Source organism: Gallinula chloropus, assembly GCF_964237585.1.
Source record: "Gallinula chloropus genome assembly, chromosome: 26".
NCBI lineage: Eukaryota > Metazoa > Chordata > Aves > Gruiformes > Rallidae > Gallinula > Gallinula chloropus.
Window position 1 is genome coordinate 2,522,489 of NC_140111.1, and position 19,575 is coordinate 2,542,063.

Sequence of the window (19,575 nt, forward strand, 5' to 3'; positions counted from 1 at the left end):
ATGGGGATTGGGGGGGCTGGGATGGGGGTGGGAGTGGTGGGGAGGGATGGGGAGGGGATGGATGGCGAGGCTGGGATGGGAATGGGGGGGAGGGATGGGGGGTGAGGGGGCTGCAGTGGGGATTGGGTGAGGGGGCTGTGATGGTGATTGGGGGGGCTGATGGGGATGGGGTGGGGGGGGCTGTGATGAGAGGGCTGGAATGGGGATTGGGTGGGTGGGGGAGGGATGGGATGGGATGGGATGGGGTGGGATGGGGTGCTGGGGGGGCTGCAATGGGGATTGGGTGAGGGGGCTGTGATGGGGATAGGGGGGGCTGATGGGGATGGGGTAGAGGGGGGCTGTGATGGGAGGGCTGGAATGGGGATTGGGTGGGTGGAGGAGGGATGGGATGGGGTGGGGGCTGGAGGGGGTGGGATAGGGATGGTGTGGGTGGAGGGGATGGGATGGGGGTGGTGGTGGTGGATGGGGGGGGTGGGGATGGGGTTGGCATGGGTGGGTGTGGGGGGTGTCCCGCAGCCCCTAACCCCTCTTCCCACCCCGCCAGGAGCCCGGTGCCAGCAGGACGAGGACTGCGGCTCTGGCGGCTGCTGCGCCCGGCAGCACGGCGAGCGGGTCTGCCGGCCGCGCCTGGCGCTGGCCCAGAGCTGCCACGTCCCCCCCGGGGGTCTGGCCTTCAGCATCAACCAGCTCTGCCCCTGCCAGCACGGGCTGGTCTGCAGGGCCGCCCCCCCCGCCAGAGAGTGAGTAGGGGGCGGGTGGGACCCCCCCCAAGCCGGGGATGGGGAGCAGGGGCGGGGGGGGGCACCGGGGTTGGGGTGGGGGGAATGGGGCAGGGACCGAGTGTCACCGCTGTCCCCTCTGGTCCCCGCAGGAAGGCGTTCGAGTACTGGCCGGAGAAGAGCGAGTGGAGGTGCCGGCAGCCCTGAGCCCGCCCGCAGCCTGTTCATTGCCCGTGACCAGCGCGGCCGGAGCCGGCCCAGCGCCGCTGAACCCCCGGCCCAGCGCCCGGGGGCTGCCAGCGCCCCTCACCCCGGCAGCGGGGCCGCAGCAGGGCCGCCGCCTCCTGCTTGGGGTCTCCATCCCCTCAGAGGAGCCGGGCAGGTACCCAGCTCCATCCCCCTCCCCTGCCCCAGGCAGGAAAGCTCAGCCTGGGGGTGGGGGGGAACTCACTGCAGAACTGAGTTGTGCCCGGTCTCAGCGCTGGTGGCTGCAGACCTCGTGTGTGTCTGTGTGTCCCACCCCCTCTCTGTGTGTCCCACCCCCTCTCTGTGTGTGTCCCCCCCCCAGACCCCCCAGACCCCACCAGGCACAGCCAGGGGCAGGTCTCACCGAAATGTTTATTACAAAGAACCAAGCGAGCGGGGCGAGTCCCCGTGTCCCCTTCCCCCCCTCCCCCCCCCCCCCAACCAACCAGAATAAATAAATAAAATACACTTTTTTGGGGCTTTTAAATAAAGTTTGTGGAGTGACATAAATACGGGACGTCCCTCTGCCCCCCCCCCCCCCGGGCGTGGTGGGGGGGAAAGGAGCCCACACCCAGGTGCTGGCCACCCTGGGGGCAAGGGGGGTCTCAAAGCACTTGGCAGGCAGTGACACTGAGTTCCACCCCCCCACCCAAAGGGGGAAACTGAGGCACACAATGGGTGGAGGTGGGTGGGCAGCGGCAGAGCTGGGTTGCCCTTGAGTGCCCCCCCCTCCCCCAGCCCGGGCTGGCAAGGCTGGTGGTCTGGGTAAGGCAGCGACCGTGGGGACCCCTCAGCATCACCCCAGGGAGGGGCAAGGGGCTGCCCCTGTAAGTGGGGTGAACCCAGCCCCGTGGTCAGGGCTGGATGGGGGGTGTCCTCAGCTCACCCTGGTGCGGTGACACCCCAGAGAGGTGAGGGGACGAGGGGCACCCCGGGGGCGGGTGCAGGTGAAGGCAGTGCCCCAGGGTGCTGGAGGGGTGGGGTGGGCAAAGGCAGCCCTGTGGGGCAGGGGGGGAGGGACAGACAGGCTCACAGACAGACTGACAGACACGGCTGGACGGGGCGAGAGCAGACAGGCACAGCGGGAAGGGGGTGGCACAGGGAGGTTTTGGGGGGGCGGGGGGAACAACAGGGGCCTGGCGCTGCCCAGTGCACCCCGGCCATCCCAGGAAAAGGGGGGGGGGCAGCATGGGACCCCCCCCCAGGGCAGAGGGACTCACGGGGCGCTGCTGTGGCAGGCCAGGGCTGGGCAGCTGTTAGCACGTGTTAGACACCCCCAAACTGGCTCAGATTTGCTGCCCCCACCCCCTCCCACCCCCCCAAAATTCAAGCAGAGCCCTTCCAAGACAAACACATGCAAACACCCCCCCCACCCCCCCCCAAGGCAGGCAGCACCCGGGGGGGGGGGCACAGCACAGCCTGTGGCACTGGGACCCCCAAAGCCTTGCACACACCGCACACGCATGCACCCCAAACCCCCCCCAGCTGCTGGGGGGTGGGGGGGGGGCTGTGGATTGCAGCCCTGCAATGCCAGGCTGCAGGCACTGGCTGGGGGGGGGGGGGAGAGGGGGGGGGCATAGCTGGCAGGGACCCCCCCCACCCAACCGCCACGGCCAGCTCAGGGGTCCCCTGCAGCCGGGTGGCAAACAGCACCATGGAGAAGCGGGGGCACCCAGGGGGGTGGGGGGCAGCCAACAGGTGAGGGCTGGGCTGGGTGGGGGGCATGGACCCCCCCCCCAGTGCCCAGGGGCAGGGATGGGGAGACACCGGCTGTGGGCAGAGCCCCCCCACACCGCCCCGGGGTCCCCTTTGGTCACTTGGTCTCCCCACAGGGCAGGGAGTGCCCGAGGCACCATGAGATGATGCTGGGGGGGCTGTGGCAGGGATGGGGGGGGGTAAGGACCCCCCCTCAATTAAGGAGGGAGCCCCTGGGGCAAAGCAGGGGCTCCCCATGGTGAAGTTTTCCAGGCTCGGGGGTGGGCACAAAGGCAACGAGTGGGGTTCTCCCCTTCCCCAAACCCAACCCTGGGGGTAGGGGGGGGTCACCCCTGCCTGCACCCCCTCACCCTAACGCATGTAAACGTCGTGACCCCAGCCCTCAGCCTGGCGCTGGTCCAGGCCCAGCCCCTGGGGCGCGTCGGGGCCGCAGCCATCCCGGCCCTTGGCTGGGCCCCGCAGCCCCCGGCCCTCGGGCCCATCCTCATCCCAGGCCCCGGCGGGGGGCACACGGGGCGCGGCCCCGGGGGCTCCCGGCGGCTCCTCCTGGCCGGGGTCGGTCTCGGTGTCCATGCAGCAGGACTCGCCGGGCTCCGGGCCGGCCACATCCCGGCTGCCCGGGGTCTCCAGGTCGATGGTGTCCTGGCGGGCCAGGCTGCGGGGGGCCGGGCGGCCGGGCGGGGGGCCAGCTCGGGCCTGAGCATGGACCCCCCCGTCACCCGGGCCCGGGCGGAGGTGGCCGTGCTCCCCCTGGCGCGGCGGCTCCCCAGGCATTAGGTACGGGCCCTGGTTAGGAGAAGCAACCACACCGTGCAAGGACGGACAGACGGACGGACAGGGGAGGTTAGTGGGGGGGCTGGGTTAGCTGTGGGGCTGTCTGGTTTGGGGGGGGGCACATGCGTTCCTGCCCAGCCTGGCCTGCCCACACCATGCGCCACTCACCCGTGACACGACGGCGACAGGTCTCAGCCCACCGGCAAATGGGGCTGGGGCGGGGGGGGGGGTGTCACCAGGGCAGGAAGGGGAATGATGGGGTGTGGGGGTGTGGGGGGGGGGTAGGGCAGCGTGGGCAGGGTTGCAGGGTGGGGGCTGGTGTGTCAGCAGCATCCTGCTTGTTGGAAGCATTAGCAACAGACAACACAGGACACATGTCACCCCTCTGCGTCCTGCCCTGGGGGGTGCTGTGGGACCCCCCCCCCAGGCTCAGCACCTTGACTGGCTCAGCATCCCCTGGGCTCTGCATCCCCCTCCCAGCCAGCCCTGGTGCATGGGGGCTGGGGCTCTGGCACCCCAGTAGCCCCCAGGGAGCCATGGAGGGGACCGACACTGCCAGGGGGGTTGGGAGGGGGCAGATCCCCAGGAGCCCCAATCCTTGGGGGGGGTCCAGGCCTGGGAGGGGGCACAGATGCCCAGAGAGACCCTGACTCTCCCAGGCAGGGAGCAGCTTCCCAGGGCTGGCCCCAATCCCTGGGGAAAGGGGGGGGGAAAGCAGAGCCCAGGGGAGGGAGATCCCAGGGATGATCCCACCCTGGGGGGCTGCAGTACGACTGGGGGGGGGTCCCCAGCTCCCTGGGGTGGGGGGTGGGGGCTCCCGAGGATGGTCCCACTCCTAGGGCTGGGGTGGGGGTGTGTGGGGGGAGGGACTGGGCGGGGGGGCTGCGATTCCCCAGGCGCAGCGTGGAGGGGGCAGGGAAGGGGCCCGGTGCCACCCGCGTGTCCCCGCGGCCAGCTCACAGCGCGTGCTCCTCGAGGGGTCCAGGGGGGCTGGGGGTGGTGTCGGGGCCCCCCCGCCCCCAGAGGGGGGCCAGGTTCCTGCGCAGGGAGGTGAGCACCTGTACCTGGAGGTTGGAGACGGGCGCGGGGCTGGCGGCCAGGGCGGCCGTGGCCATGGTGCGGTTGAGCAGCGGGTTTGGGGGGGTGCTGCTGGGGGGGTGCGTGGCCTTCCAGTAGGCCTCCAGGTACTCGGCCAGGTGCTCGCAGGCCTCCTCCAGCTGGTTCTCGTCCAGCACGATGTCGAACATCTCCTGGGGATGGGGGGGTGGGGGGGACACACACAGAGCGTGGGGCAGGGTGGGGGCGGGGCTTCTGCACGGGGGTGGGGCTTATGGGTGTGTGGGCGGGGTCTACAGCCACGTGGGTGGGGCTTGTGGGGGGTATGGGGGATTCTTGCTTTATGGGCGGGGCCTCTGGCTGTATGGGCGGGGCTTATGGGTGTGTGGGCGGGGTCTACAGCCATGTGGGTGGAGCTTGTGGGGGTATGGGCAGGGATTCTTGCTTTATGGGTGGGGCTTCTGGACTTGGGGGGCTCTGGCCATGTGGGCGGGGCCTCTGGGTGTGGGGGTGGGGGTCTACAGCCACGAGGGTGGGGCTTTGTGAGATTGTGGGTGGGGCTTCTTGCTTTATGGGCGGAGCCTCTGGCTCTATGGGCAGGACTTAGGGCCATGAGGGCGGGGCTTGTGGGGGGTATGGGCAGGGATTCTTGCTTTATGGGTGGGGCTTCCGGCCCTGGGGGGGCTCTGGCCATGGGGGCGGGGCTTATGTGTATGTGGGCAGGGCTTCTGGGTGTGTGGGTGGGGCTTCTGGACTTTGGTGCTCTGGTCATGTGGGCGGGGATTCTGGGCATGTGGGCGGGGTCTACAGCCACATGGGTGGGGCTTGTCGGGGTGTGGGCGGGGATTCTTGCTTTATGGGTGGGGCTTCTGGATTTGGGGGCTCTTGCCATGTAGGCGGGGCCTGTGGCCACGTGGGCGGGGCCTAAGCCATGTGGGCAGGGATTATGTGCATGTGGGTGGGGTCTACCGCCATGTGGGTGGGGCTTGTGAGGGCGTGGGTGGGGCTTCTTGCTTTATGGGCGGGGTCTCTGGTATGTGGGCGGGGGCTCTGGCCGTGTGGGCGGGGCCTGTGCCAGCAATGAATGGGGGGAGATTCTGGAAGGAGCACTGGTGCTGGGGGGGGCGGAGCCTTTGGCGGGTGGGCGGAGCCAGGAGCTCTGGGGCTGTGGGCAAGGGCTGGGGTGGAGTTGGGGGGGGTGGGTTGGACTGGACTGGCCTGGGCGGGACTGGGCTGGGAGGGACTGGGTGTGACTGGGCGATACTGGGCAGGACTGGGCGGACTCACAGGCGGGCACTGTGCCAGCTTGTCCGAGGCCACCATCTGCACGTTGAGGTGCTTGGCCTGCGACTTGCCCCGGGACTTCACCAGCCGCTGCAGCACCTGGGGCAGGAGGAGGCTCAGGGTGGCAGCAGGGACCCGGCTCCCCACCCCATCCCATCCCAAGGTGGGGGCTGCGGCTGCCCCCCACCCACCCCAGGGCTTGTACCCACCTTGGGGGAGGTGATCTTGATGTAGACGATGATGGGGGCCAGGGAGGTCTTGGCCAGCTGGGCCGGGTGGTTGATGGTGTCGGCGTCCAAGGCCACCAGCTGCAGCGTGCGGGCCAGCTCGAAGATGCGCTCCGTCTCGCTCTGGACCTCGGCTGCCGGGCAGGGACACAGTCAGGGGACAGCCCAGGGGACTGGGACAGCACGTGGGGGCTGTGGGGATGGCTGCTGGGACATGTGATGAGGGGAATGGGATGAAGACAGGAGGAGGAGGGGGCTTGTGCTGGGACCTGGCTGCTCCAGCGTCCACCCAGCCCCAGGGATGGGGGGGTTTCAGGGCTGGAAGGAGGTGGCAGTGGGTTCCCAGTGCTGGATGGGGAAAAGCTCCCCAGGTCCCACATGTTTGGGGTGGGGGGATCAGATGGAGCCGTGTAACCTGGGTGTCCCCAACCTCCAGACTGTGCCCAGGGGACCGAAGCCTGCTGCACCCCAGAGCCTGGCCATGGCCAGGAGGGATCCAAGGGGACTTATCCCCCACTGCCCACCCACCCTCACACCAGGCAGGGGGCTGCCAGGGGTCCCGGTGGGTCCAAGCTACATACCCAAGACATCTGTATCAGGAGCAGGGGAGGAAGGAAGCAGCATGGAGGGGGAGGAACCCCAAAGGAAAGGAGAGAAGGAAAGGAAAGAAAAACACAACAGAGAGAAGATAAAAGGGGGGGAGGAGGAGGAGGGAAACTGAGTCAAACCAGCTGGGGCTGTGCAGAGCCCCGGGTCCCCCCCCCGTGTTAGTCACCCTGCAGTGAACCCCCACACCTCACCCCAGGAGCTGCGCCCCAGCGCAGGCGGGATGAGCACCCCGGGGATGGCTGGGCTGGGGGCTGGGAGGTTGCCAGGCTGATACAGATGGAGGCTTGGGGGTGTCGTGCTGGTTGGCCCCCGGGGAAGGGGGGGGTCAGAGCTGCCTTACCCAGGCTGGAGCGCGTGCTGGAGCGCTCGATGATGGTGTGCTTGCTGGGGTTGTTCAGCACGGAGCGCTTGGCCAGGGAGATGTCGGCTGTCACCCGAGTGATGGAGATCCTGTGGGATGCACAAGCAGGGGTGCAACAGTGAGTACAACCCCCTCCACACACCCCCCGACCCTTTTAGGGGGGGGGGGGGGCAGAACCAGACCCTCTTTCCATCCCATTCCTTCCACCCCATGCACGGTGCTGCCCGCAGCTGGAGCCACAGGACTCCTGCTTCCCAGGGGAAAGAGTCCCCCTCGCCCCAAACAAGCTCCAAAGGGCAGGGCTGAGGGTCCCCCCTGGGATTTTGGGGGGTGAAGGGCCCCCCCACCCCCTCTGTGATGCTGGGGGTCCCCCAGCCACGCAGCCACCCCACTCACCTGCCGTCAAAGCGATGCTTCAAGAAGTCAAAGAGGGCTTTCTGCATCATGTCTGTGACCTGGGGAGGGCAGGGGGTGAGACCATGGGCCCGGGGGGCTCTGTGTGTGCCCCCCCCCGTGCGTGTGTGTGCCCCCCGTGTCGTCGTCCCCCCCACACTCACCTCGTAGCCCTTCAGCGACGGCCCCACGAGGATGATGGGCCGCATGGACGGCACCACGTCGTACGGGGGCACATGCTCGGCCTGCGGGATGGGGAGGGGGGTTAGCGGGGCTGGCGGGGCCGGGGGGGACACCGGGGACACGCCGCGGGATGCTCGTGCCCTGCGGGGGCAGCGCTGGGGATGAAGAAAGGGGAGATAGGGGGGGGGGATGGGATGGGGGCTGCAAGCGGGGGGCTCCCCACCCCACCCCACCCCACCCGGTCCCGTCCCGCCCCGTCCCGGGGGGGTCCTGGCGCTACTCACCGATTTCTGCTTCTGCTTCGCTACGTCCCGAGGGGCCGCGCGGGGCCGGGGGGGCGAGAGGAGACAAACAAGGCATGCGTGTTACCCGCGGGCGGGGGGCTGCGGGGGGCTGCGGGGGGCTGCGGGCCACCCCCGGGGGCTGCCCCCCGGCCGGGCTTCGCCTGGAGCATGGCCCTGCTCTTAGTTAATTGGGGAGGGGGGTGGGGGGCAAGCGGGGGTTCTATGGGGCTTGGAGGCGGGATGGGGGCTGGCGAGCTGCCCCCTCCCTGGGACCTGCTGGCCCCCCTAAGCTTTTGCACACACACACACACATACACACAACCCCCCCCCCGCCCCGGGCTGTGGTTGCGCCCGAACTTCCCCAGGCTGGGTGGGCGGGGAATGGTCCATTCCTGTTGGCGGGGGAGGCGAGACAGCGGCCGTGCTGGCACACACCATGCGCACACTGGGGGGCTCCAGGCAACGGGGGTGGGGGGGCACGGACCGACCCATCCCACGGAGGGAGGGGGGGATCAGTTGTGGATTGATCCATCCCATGCACCGTGGGGGGAGGCGGCCACGGACTGATCCATCCCACGGATTGAGGGGGGGGAATCAGCCATGGACTGATCCAACCCATAGATCCTGGGGGGGAGTCAGCCACGGACTGATCCATCCCATGGGCTATGGGGGGAGGCGGCCACGGACTGATCCATCCCATAGATCCTGGGGGGGAGTCAGCCACGGACTGATCCAACCCATAGATCCTGGGGGGGGAGTCAGCCACGGACTGATCCATCCCATGGGCTATGGGGGGAGGCGGCCACGGACTGATCCATCCCATAGATCCTGGGGGGGGGAGTCAGCCACGGACTGATCCATCCCATGGATCCCAGGGGGGGAGTCAGCCACGGACTGATCCATCCCATGGGCTATGGGGGGAGTCAGCCAAGCCACAGACTGATCCATCCCATAGATCCTGGGGGGTTGGGAGTCAGCCACGGACTGATCCATCCCATAGATCCCAGGGGGGGAGTCAGCCACGGACTGATCCATCCCATGCACCATGGGGGGAGGCAGCCACAGACTGATCCATCCCATGGACAAATGGGGGGAGGCAGCCAAGGCCTGACCCACCCCAAGGTGCAGAGGGGACACCCCCGCTGCCCCACCCCCTGCAGCCGCTCATGCCCATGCTGCTGCGGCGTGGGGCCACGCCGTGCTGGCGCAGGCAGCAGGGTGCTGGGGCAGCACGTGGCCCCCAGCACCCCTCGGGTGCCCCCGCCAGCCCTCCCAGGCAGTGTTAGGGCAGGCAGGGTGCAGCAGGCGAGCGCGGGGCCGGGGGGGTGCCGTTACCTTCCTAAAGAAGGGGATGCGCTTGGTGTGGGCGGGGGGGGTGGTGACACTGCTCACGCTACTCTGAGGGGAGCGGTGGGTCTCCATGGCCTCCTCCTCCTCTAACTCATCGGGGTCAAAGGCAAAGCTAGGCATGTCCAGGGCACCTGGGGACGGAGGGGCAGCCAGAGCCGGGGAGGGAGAGAAGAAAACGGTAATGGCGATGGAAGAAGGGGGAAATGGAGATGGGGGGGCTGGGAAGAACGGGAGGGGGGTGGGGGTGGGAAGGGGAAGAAGCGAAGGAGAAGGGGTCCCCAGGGAGAGGGGAGGGGGGGATGCACCCGCCTGTCTGCACCCGGGGCGGAGGGGATGGAGCTGCAGATGGGGGAGGGGGTTACCAGCATTGGGGGGGGGAGGGAGAACCCCCCAGGCTGGACCTGCCCCGCTCAGGCCAGGGGCTGTGGGGACACCGGACACTCTTACCGCTGGCCGGGGGGGTGGGCCGGCGGGTCCCCGTCACCACATCACCCAGGCTGGAGCTGGAGTTGTCCCCCGATTTGCTGGGTGGGAGAAGCACAGAGAGGGGGTTTTGGGGTGAGCAAGGAAGGGAGGGTCTGGGGGGGTGGAGCTGAGGGGAGGTGGGGGGTGAGGGGGATGAACCCCACCTCGAGCTCAGGCGGTTCTGCCTCATCTTCTGCTCCTGCAGCAGCCGCATGTTCTCCAGCTTGACAGGGCTGGGGATGAAGCCCACCTCACAGCCCTCCTTCACCAGCCGCCCGATCCACCAGTCGTTGTTGTACTTCTGCAAGTACAAGGGGTTTCAGGTGTCTCCCCTGACAGAGAAAAGAGGGGGGGGGGAGACACCTGAAACCCCCCCCCAATACCCACCCTCAGGGTTCATCCCCCTCTTCCCCCAGCATCACCCCCCCCCACTGAGACCCCCCCCCCCACCCCAGCCTGGTCCCCACCTCCTTGATGTGCAGGAAGTCTTTGGGCTCGAAGCAGATGGCCATGCCCTGCACTGGCATGTCGTCACTGGCTGATGGGTTGTAGCCAACGTTCGTCCTCACAGCAAAGGCCACCGGCTTCGTCTGCCAACAGGAGAGGGCTGGGTGTCTTCCCCCCACCCCAAACCACAGAGACCACCCCACCACCCCGCAGCTGGTCCCCCCTTGATGTGACCTGCTGGGCTGGTTTGGCTCCCATGGGTGCAGCCACTCACTGGAGCCAACTCAGGGGACACAGTGGCTGAGGCGCCCTGGGAGCTAACGAGGTCCCCTCGTTAGCTCCCAGGGCGCCTCAGCCACTGTGTCCCCTGAGTTGGCCACTGTGTCCCCTGAGTTGGCCACTGAGTCCCTCATTAGCTAATTGCCCTAGGCCTCCGGCTGAGGTGTGAGGGATGCTCAGCCAAGGTGAGAACCCAGCCAGGTTCCTTCCCAGTTCCACCCAGTAGACCCCCACTGCCTTCCCAGTGCCACCCAGCAATCCTGGGGCCACGGTTCCGAGGGACAGGATGCCCCAGGGATGGAGAGCAGGATGGAGAGGGGGGCATGGGGAGGGTCCCTGCCACCCAGCCATCCTGGGGCTGTGGTTTCAGGGGACAGGATGCCCCAGGGATGGAGAGCAGGATGGAGGGGGGGGGCATGGGGAGGGTCCCTGCCACGCAGCCATCCTGGGGCTGTGGTTTCAGGGGACAGGATGCCCCAGGGATGGAGAGCAGGATGGAGAGGGGGGTGTGGGGAGGGTCCCTGCCACCCAGCCATCCTGGGGCTGTGGTTTCAGGGGACAGGATGCCCCAGGGATGGAGAGCAGGATGGAGAGGGGGTCGTGGGGATGGTCCCTGCCACCCAGCGATCCTGGGGCTGTGGTTTCAGGGGACAGGATGCCCTAGGGATGGAGAGCAGGATGGAGAGGGGGGGGCGTGGGGAGGGTCCCTGCCACCCAGCGATCCTGGGGCTGTGGTTTCAGGGGACAGGATGCCCCAGGGATGGAGAGCAGGATGGAGAGGGGGGCATGGGGAGGGTCCCTGTCACCCAGCGATCCTGGGGCTGTGGTTTCAGGGGACAGGATGCCCCAGGGATGGAGAGCAGGATGGAGAGGGGGGGGTGTGGGGAGGGTCCCTGCCACCCAGCGATCCTGGGGCTGTGGTTTCAGGGGACAGGATGCCCCAGGGATGGAGAGCAGGATGGAGAGGGGGGGTGTGGGGAGGGTCCCTGCACCTGGGGTCAGCCCCTTCCCACAGCAGGTCCCATTCTGCCAGGTGGGGGGACGTTGGGGGGGGTGGGTAGCGAGGGCTGGGTGGGGGTCTCCAGCCCCACCTTGGCTTTCTCCAGCTGTGCCATGGCCTGGCGCTCGGCCTCCTTCCGCAGCGCCTCCCGATCCTCCTCCAGCGACACATCCGAGTCCGAGGGGCGGCTGGTGTAGGACTCAGCTGAGCCCTGGCAGAGCAGGGAGAGGAGGGGTCAGCCCACCCCACGTTCCCCCACCACCACCACCAGTGCCGAGACCCCAGCCCCCTCCGAGGGACCCTCCTCTCCAGGGCCGGGCGCCCATCCCCGTGGCCTCTGGGCACGCTGGGCCCTGCTCGCCAGGCCGGGGCAGGCCCTGCCCGGGGTTACCGCAGGCCGAGCGCCCCGGCACAGCTGTTCCCACCACGGAACGTGACACCCAGCCGGGTCCCGCTCCTGTCCCGCTGCCGCCGGCCTCCCCGGGCCGCTGCGCAGAGCTGGGACGGCAGCAAAGACCCCCTGCCCCTGCCCACCCCCCCCTCACTGCCCCCCACCCAAGGGAGGGCCATGGGGAGGGTGCTCTGTGTGTGTGTGTCACCTCCCAGGGGTCCCACGGCAATGGGGAGAGGGGCTGTGGGGTGTCCTGGGGTCACCCCAGGACAAGGCTCCAGCTGGGGTGGGATTGCAGACCCCCCCCACACCCTGTTTGCCCCCCCAGAGGCTGAGCAGGGGGGTGGCAAGGAGACCCTCAGGGTCCCCCAGCGCTGGGGCAGTGGGTGCCACAGGGGATGGCAAAGGCAGCAACTGCTGGGGGGGGGTTGGTGCCCCCCACCCCTCTACTATGGCCCCAGCCCCACCGGAGCCCCCAGCCCCTATCTGCCCTTTCAAACACCGGGGATGTGGGGGGGGCACTCCCCTCACAGCCAAGGGGCAGCAGCCCCCCCAGGACACCCCTTCCCCACAAGCAATGGAGCAGAGACCAACTGCCAGGGGCCTGGCCCTTCCTCAGCCCCCCCAAAAGCCTCATGGTGGGACTGGACAGGCCTTTTGGGGGGGGGGGTCACCAGGGGTCCAGTCACGATGCCCTCACCCCCACACCCCAGTGTCCCACCAGCACCCGGGACCACCCGCTCCAACCCCCACAGAGCCGACGGGGACCCCGCCCCGAGGGCAGAGCCGGGGTGGGAGGGTGCTGGGGTCGGGGTGGGGGGGGTTATATGCTGGGGGGGGGCTGTGGGACGGGGGGTGACGCTCACCGGGGCGGCGGGGTGGTCTTTGCTGGGTATCTCCATGGTGGCAGGGCCGGGGGCGAGTGGGGCGGGCGGGCGCTGGGCTGGGGCGCCCCTGGGTCAGGTTTCAGCCCCGGGTATATTTAGCCCGGTGCTGGGCAGGGGGGGGGCCGGGGGGGGTGGTGGGGGGCCGGAGGGGGGGGGGCTACTGCCAAGCCAGCAGCCCTGCCAGGTGGACGGTGCTGGGGAAGGCAGCTCTGATGCCAGCCAGGCGATGCCAGGGCCCTGCCCCCTGCCAGCGAGCCCCTGGGGGGGGGGCTATGGGACCCCAATCCCACCCAATATTGGGACACACACAGACAGACCCCCCCCAGCACCCAACACAGAGCGGGGAGGGGGCACAGGTCTGGCTCAACCCGAACTCCCCCCACATCGTATATCCAGACCCCTACTCGGTCCTTGGGGGTGCGAGGGGCCCCACAGGCAGGCAGGACCCCCCCCCAGGACGGCCCCCCCACCCCTTACCTGCCGGACGAAGCTGTTGGAGGTGGTGTCAGACGAGGTGCTGCCATCCGAGCGCTTGAAGCGGCTCTTGCGCTTGCTGTACTTGCCCTGGGGAGAAGAGAGGGGGGGCCAGGGGGGGGCTGGAGCTGCAGGACATGGGGGGGGCAGCTCTGCAACCCCCCCCCCCTCCAGCTCTCAGGGATGCTCCATCCCCCTCCACCCCCACCCTGTGAACAAAGCCAGCTCCTGGGGGACAAGAGAAGGGAAACTGAGGCAGGAAACTGCATGGGGGGGGGGGCACATGCAGCCCACCCACCCCCCCCCTCCAGGGATCTGGCATTATTGGGGGGGGGCTGGATCTCCCACCCCCATGCAGAGGAGGGGGAATCAGCAAGCCTGAGCCGACTGGGGAGTCCCCAGATCTGTGAGTGGCCCCCAGCTCCTCGCTGCCCAAACGCTGTGCACCCCCCCAGCCTCGACAGCCCAGAGCCCACCCAGGGTCCTGGGGGGTGGCTGCTAAGGGAGTCACCCCCAAAAAGCCCCCCCCCCAAAGCGTGGGCACCATCCCCTGGCCCATACACAGCTGTGTAAAGGGGGGCGGGGGCACACACAACACCCCCTCAAAGCGTGGGCACCATCTGTGTGCACCCCCACCAGCCAGCACCCCCCTCACACCCCCACGGGACCCCTCCTCCTTCCCTCCAGTGTCTCCTGCTGGGATGGACTGGAGGAGACTGGGATGCCCCAGTGCACCCCCCCCCCCCAGCATCTCCTGGGGGGGGCAATGCCTGAGCAGGCTGGGGGGCGGTCTGGGGAGGGGGGGAGATGCTGGGACATGCTGGGACAAGCAGGGCTGTCACACACACCCCCCCCCCACGGCATCTCGGAGGGACAACTGGGCCCAGCTGCCACCCAGCCGTGGAGGGGGGGGGTCCCCGTGCTGGGCAGCACTGGGTATTTTTAGGTCCTTCGCCCCCAGCCCCCACCCCCCCCACCCGCCGCTCCCAGCAGGGGATGGACATGGCTGGGGCTGGGCAGGGATGGGCCCGGGGAGGGGAGGGGGTGAGGGGGGGGGCACGGCCAGCATGGGGTTCACAGCAACCACCCACAGAGCCCCCCCAGCCCGAGGTGGGGGGGCACCCAGCTCTGACAGCCCCCCGGTGCTGGGTGCAGCCAGGGCTGCCTGTGTCTCCATCCCCCCCCCCAAAAAAACTGTCACCCCAACTGGTTGGTGCCCCCCAGGCTGCCACTGGGTGCGAGGGGGGGGTGTCTGTCCCCACGGGAGGGGGACAGCACCCAGCCAGACCACGGGGACAAGGTGCCCCCCACCCCACTGGCACCAGCCAGGGACACATCCCCGTCCCCCCCCACCCAGGCTGAAGGGGACAAGCTGGTGTGGGGGGGGTGGGGGGCACACGACACCCCAACCCCCCCAGCAGAGTTTTCCCAATTCCAAAAAGTTTCCCAGTGTGTCCAACACCCCCCGGGGGGGGGGTCAAACCCTAAGGGGTGGGGTGGAGGGTGGGGGGAGAGCGGTGACACAGCAAGCACAGAGCCCCCCCCCTCCACATGCACTCCCCAATGGGGGGGGGGGGGCTGGACACCCCCTTCCCTGGGATGTGTGTTGTTATGGGGAGGGGGGGTAACCACATTTGGGGTCCCTCCCAGGCGCAGCTTATTTATGGGTGGGGGGCACCCTGTCCTGCATGCTGGGGAGGGGGGAACAACTCATCTGTTGGGGGGGGGGGGCAGCCCCATCATTCCTCCGTGGGGCTGTGGAATTAATGGGACTCCCCCCCCCCCCCCTTTCCCCACGCACCCTGAGGCTGTTGAGGCTGGTCCACATGCAGCCCCCCCCCCAAGACCCCCTCCCCAAAGCCCCGGGGGGGTCACCTGGAGCGCGGTGGTGTCGAAGACGTCCATCTGGATGTCCTGCGTGGAGCTGTAGGGGGTCCGGGCCATGCCGCCCTCCCGAACCATGGGGCTCCCGGGGGGGGGGGGTTTGGGGTGAGGAGAGGGGCGGGGGAGGGCGGGGGGGGGGGTTTTGGGGCAGGGGAAGGGTGTGAATGGGGGATGACGGATGGACAGCCGGACGGACAAGGCGATGACGCTGTGAAGCCAGGCCCGGGCTCGGCCCTACCAACCCCCGCGGTGACGGCGGCCCCGGCGTGCAGCGAGCGGGAGGAGGAGGAGGAGGAGGAGGAAGGAGGAGGAAGGAGGAGGAGGAGGAGTGGGGATGGCGGCGGGGGGGGGGGATGAGGGATGGCGGGCGGCCGCTCCCACCGCGCTCCCGGGAGGGATGGGGGACACCCCCAGATAATTAGGGTACCCCCAAAGTGGCTCCTTCCTCTGGGGGGAGAAAGGGGGGTGCCCCCTCCTCAAATTTGGGGGGTGGGGGGCAGAGCGGTGCCCACCGCAGCTTGGGCACCCCCCGACTTTAGGCTGGAGCAGCCTCGCTTGTTGGGGGGGCTAAAAAGAGATGGGGGGACACACAGAGACCCCAGGTTGTTGTGGGGCTGGGGGGGGGGGGGCACACAGGGTGTGCTCCCCTCCCCAAACGTCAGTATCCCCTCCCCAAACCAGTGCCCCCTCCCCAAACATCAGTATCCCCTCCTCAAACCAGTGCCCCCTCCCCAAACCAGTGCCCCCTCCCCAAACATCAGCACCCCCTCCCCAAACCAGTGCCCCCTCCCCAAACATCAGCACCCCCTCCCCAAACCAGTGCCCCCTCCCCAAACACCAGCACCCACAGCAGGATGTGGGAACCAGGGCAGCCCCTGCACCTCCAGCTTCTGCCCTCCCCCGCCCCCCAGCCGGGATCCCTGTGGGGTCCCCACCACCTCAAAGCAACCCACAGCCCCCCCCCCACCCCCTCTCAAAGCCCCTCCGCTCCCCAGGGGCACCTACACCCCACCCTGAGCCCTGTGCACCCCACAGACACCCTGGGGCTGGTGGGGAAGGGGCCACATGGAGCACCCACCAACCCCACAGAGACCCCCTCACCAGCCCTGCGGGGCGGGGGGTGCGAGGGTCCAGCACCCATCACCCCCTCCCCAGGCACAACCGGGCTGAGACCTCCCACACTCATCTCACAGATGCGGCACCACAGGAGCCACCACCAGCTGTTGGAAAGTTAAAAATCCCTTGTGCCCCCCCTGTCCTCCCCCCCTCTCCCCACCAGTGGGTCTCCTCCAGCCCCCTCCCAGCTCCTGCAGCTGCGGGATGATGTTCCCAGGGAGGGGGGAGGCAGCTGCCACCACGGTTTGGGCTCTCAGCCCCCATCCATCACCCTGCCACGGCAGCGAGGGCTCGGGCAGGGGGGGTCTGGGGGGGGACACACACACAGGAGCTGCTGGGGTCCCACAGGCTGGTATCACCCACCCCAGGACATCCCTGTGGTGCCACCCATGCCCAGCTTGGGGGGGTCGGGGCTTTGCTGCCCCCAACACCCACCCACTGCCCAAGCTTGGCCCACACAGGGGAGGTTTGGGGGGGGTGGTGTGGGGAAGCAGAGGGGGGGGGTTAGTTTTTTTGGGGGATGGGTGGGCAGAGGGGGGTGCCTGAGCAGGGGCAGGGGGGGCTGGTTGTTTTGGGGGGTGGGTTGGTTGTTTTGGGGGGTGGGTGTGCCAAGGCCAAGGCGGGGGGGTTGTTTATTTTCGGGGGTGGGTGGGCAGAGGCGGGGGGGGGTGTTGGTTGTTTTGGGGGGTGGGTGGGCAGAAGCCAAGGGGGGGGTTGGTTGTTTTGGGGGTGGGTGGGCAGAAGCCAAGGGGGGGGTTGTTTGTTTTGGGGGGCGGGTGTGCAGAGGCGGGGGGGGTTGGTTATTTTGGGGGGTGGGTGTGCAGAGGCGGGGGGGGGGTTGGTTGTTTTGGGGGGTGGGCAGAGGCCAAGGGGGGGTTGGTTGTTTTGGGGGGTGGGTGGGCAAAAGCCAAGGGGGGGGTTGTTTGTTTTGGGGGGTGGGTGTGCAGAGGCGGGGGGGGGGGGTTGGTTGTTTTGGGGGGTGGGCAGAAGCCAAGGGGGGGGTTGTTTGTTTTGGGGGGCGGGTGTGCAGAGGCGGGGGGGGGTTGGTTGTTTTGGGGGGTGGGTGTGCAGAGGCGGGGGGGGGTGTTGGTTGTTTTGGGGGTGGGTGGGCAGAGCGGGGTGCCCAGGCAGAGGCGGGGGGGGGGTGGAGAGGGACGGTTGCGGGGGGGGTGGGGGGGTAAGTGCACCATTCCCAGGCAGCTGCGTGGGAGCAGAACACGATGACACCATCACTCCCATCCTGCTGCTCTGCTCCCCGGGCCCCCCCCCACTCCTTAACGCCCCCCAGCCCGCACTGCCGGGGGGGCACAGCATCCCAGGGGGGGTGAGGAGCATCCCTGCTCCGGGCTGACACCTCCCCTCAAATCCAGGGTGGTGCTGGGGGGTCAATCCCCGGCATCCCCCTCCCCAGGAGCTCAGAGCTGATGCTTCCATGAGGTTTGGGGGGTTCTCCCCCCCCCTCCTCCTCCTTCCCAGCCCCTTTAATTACCCCCCCAGCCGCTCTCAGCCCCCGGCAGCCTCGGGATCTGTTTGTTTTGGGAGCGTGCGGAGGCAGTTTGGAAACACAGCCCCTGTTTAGCTGTGTTTTGCCTCAAAACGAAGGGGAAAATCTGTCGCCGGCGGCTCCTCTCCCTGCGCCATATGTCGGCAGCGCTGCCAGAGCCCGGGAACCCCCCCCGAGCCTCGGCACGGGGTGGGGGGGGTTCCACAGCCCCTGGCTGGGGACCAGGCATCCCCCCCCCCCACCCCCCCCCCCCACCCCCGGGGTCGCTCCATCACTGCCCCTGGGTGGGCAGGGGGGGGTTGGGAGGCTGAGGAGTGGGGATAAGGGCAGGGAGGGGTCAGTCCATCCCGGGCAGGATGGATCCATCATGGGATAAAGGACTGAAACCCCCCGGCCAGAGCTTAAATCACCCCCCCACACACCCCCCCTCCTCCTTCCAGACCCCACTTTACCCAGGATCTGGCCCCCTTCTCCCCCCATCGTGGCACAGCAGGGGCTGGGGGAGCGGGGGGTTGGCTCAGCTCCCCATGAGATGTTCTCCCCTGTAGCTGAGGGGGGTCAGTCCTCACCCCCCGCTGCACCCTGGGGTCCCACCCAGGGCAGAAGGTGCTCCAGGAACTCTCCAACCCGAGTCCTTTCCCAGGCGCTTCTGCTCTTCCCCGGTGTGGGGCACTGCTGTGGCTGTGTCCGTGTGTCCGTGTGTCCGTGTGTCCGTGTGTCCATGTGTCCCTGTGTCTGTGTGTCCGTGTGTCCGTGTGTCCCTGTGTCTGTGTGTCCGTGTGTCCCTGTGTCCGTGTGTCCCTGTGTCCATGTGTCCGTGTGTCCATGTGTCCGTGTGTCCCTGTGTCCCTGTGTCCGTGTGTCCGTGTGTCCCTGTGTCCCTGTGTCCGTGTGTCCCTGTGTCCGTGTGTCCCTGTGTCCGTGTGTCCGTGTGTCCCTGTGTCCGTGTGTCCCTGTGTCCGTGTGTCCCTGTGTCCATGTGTCCGTGTGTCCCTGTGTCCGTGTGTCCGTGTGTCCCTGTGTCCGTGTGTCCCTGTGTCTCTGTGTCTGTGTGTCCATGTGTCTGTGTGTCCATGTGTCCGTGTGTCCGTGTCCATCTCTGTCCTTCTTCATGTGTGTCCATGTCCCTGTATCCTTGTGTCCATGGCCATATGTTGATATCCATGTGCCCATGTCCATGTGTCCATGTCCATGTGTCCATGTCCCTGTGTCCATGTCCCTGTGTCCCTGTGTCCATCTGTGTCCATATGTGTGTCCTTCTCCATGTATCCTTGTGTCCCTGTGTGTCCATGTCCATATGTTAATATCCATGTGTCCGTGTCCATATGTCCATGTTTGTGTCTGTGTGTCCATGTGTGTTCATGTGTGTCCATGTCCCTGTATCCTTGTGTCCATGTGTGTCCATGTCCATATGTCGATATCCATGTGTCCGTGTCCATATGTCCATGTCTGTGTCTGTGTGTCCATGTCTGTGTGTCCTTGTGTCCGTGTCCATCTGTGTTCATCTGTGTCCACGTGTGTCCATGTCCCTGTATCCTTGTGTCCATATGTGTGTCCCCAGGCATCCATATCCATGTGTCCATGTCCCTATGTCTGTGTGTCCATGTGTCCATGTTTGTGTGTCTGTGTCCCTGTGTCCATGTGTGTGTCCATCTGTGTGTCCATGTGTCTTTGTGTCCATGTGTGTGTCAATATCCCCATGTCCATGTCCCTGTCCGTGTGTCCATGTGTCCGTGTCTGTGTGTCCGTGTCTGTGTCCCTGTGTCCCTCTGTGTCCATGTGTGTCCCTGTATCCTCGTGTCCATATGTGTGTCCATGTATCTTTGTGTCCTTGTGTGTGCCAATATCCCCGTGTCCATGTGTCCATGTCCCTGTCCGTGTGTCCCTGTGTGTCCGTGTGTCCCTGTCTGTGTCCCTGTCCGTGTG

At 67.7% G+C, this 19,575-nt stretch overlaps 1 protein-coding gene across 1 annotated transcript; it reads right to left on the reverse strand.

Moving 5' to 3' along the window:
- Window positions 1-1,431: 1,431 nt before the first annotated feature.
- On the reverse strand, window positions 1,432-12,735 carry CACNB1 (calcium voltage-gated channel auxiliary subunit beta 1). Its single transcript, XM_084275676.1, has 13 exons — window positions 12,651-12,735; window positions 11,485-11,604; window positions 10,135-10,257; window positions 9,832-9,968; window positions 9,650-9,726; window positions 9,188-9,333; window positions 7,550-7,630; window positions 7,389-7,447; window positions 6,972-7,081; window positions 6,005-6,156; window positions 5,799-5,894; window positions 4,520-4,705; window positions 1,432-3,467 (listed from the first exon to the last, which is right to left on the reverse strand). The coding sequence occupies exons 1-13, from the start codon at window positions 12,684-12,686 to the stop codon at window positions 3,033-3,035; spliced, it is 1,758 nt and encodes a 585-aa protein (XP_084131802.1). The 5' UTR covers window positions 12,687-12,735; the 3' UTR covers window positions 1,432-3,032.
- Window positions 12,736-19,575: the final 6,840 nt, after the last annotated feature.

Coding starts and splice junctions, on each gene's coding strand:
- CACNB1 (XM_084275676.1), bottom strand. CDS start 12,686: ATGGAGATACCCAGCAAAGACCACCCCGCCGCCCCG. Junction 7,448..7,549: donor CGTCGCTGAAGGGCTACGAG/GTGAGTGTGGGG, acceptor TGCCCTCCCCAG/GTCACAGACATGATGCAGAA. Junction 7,082..7,388: donor AAGCATCGCTTTGACGGCAG/GTGAGTGGGGTG, acceptor TGCATCCCACAG/GATCTCCATCACTCGGGTGA.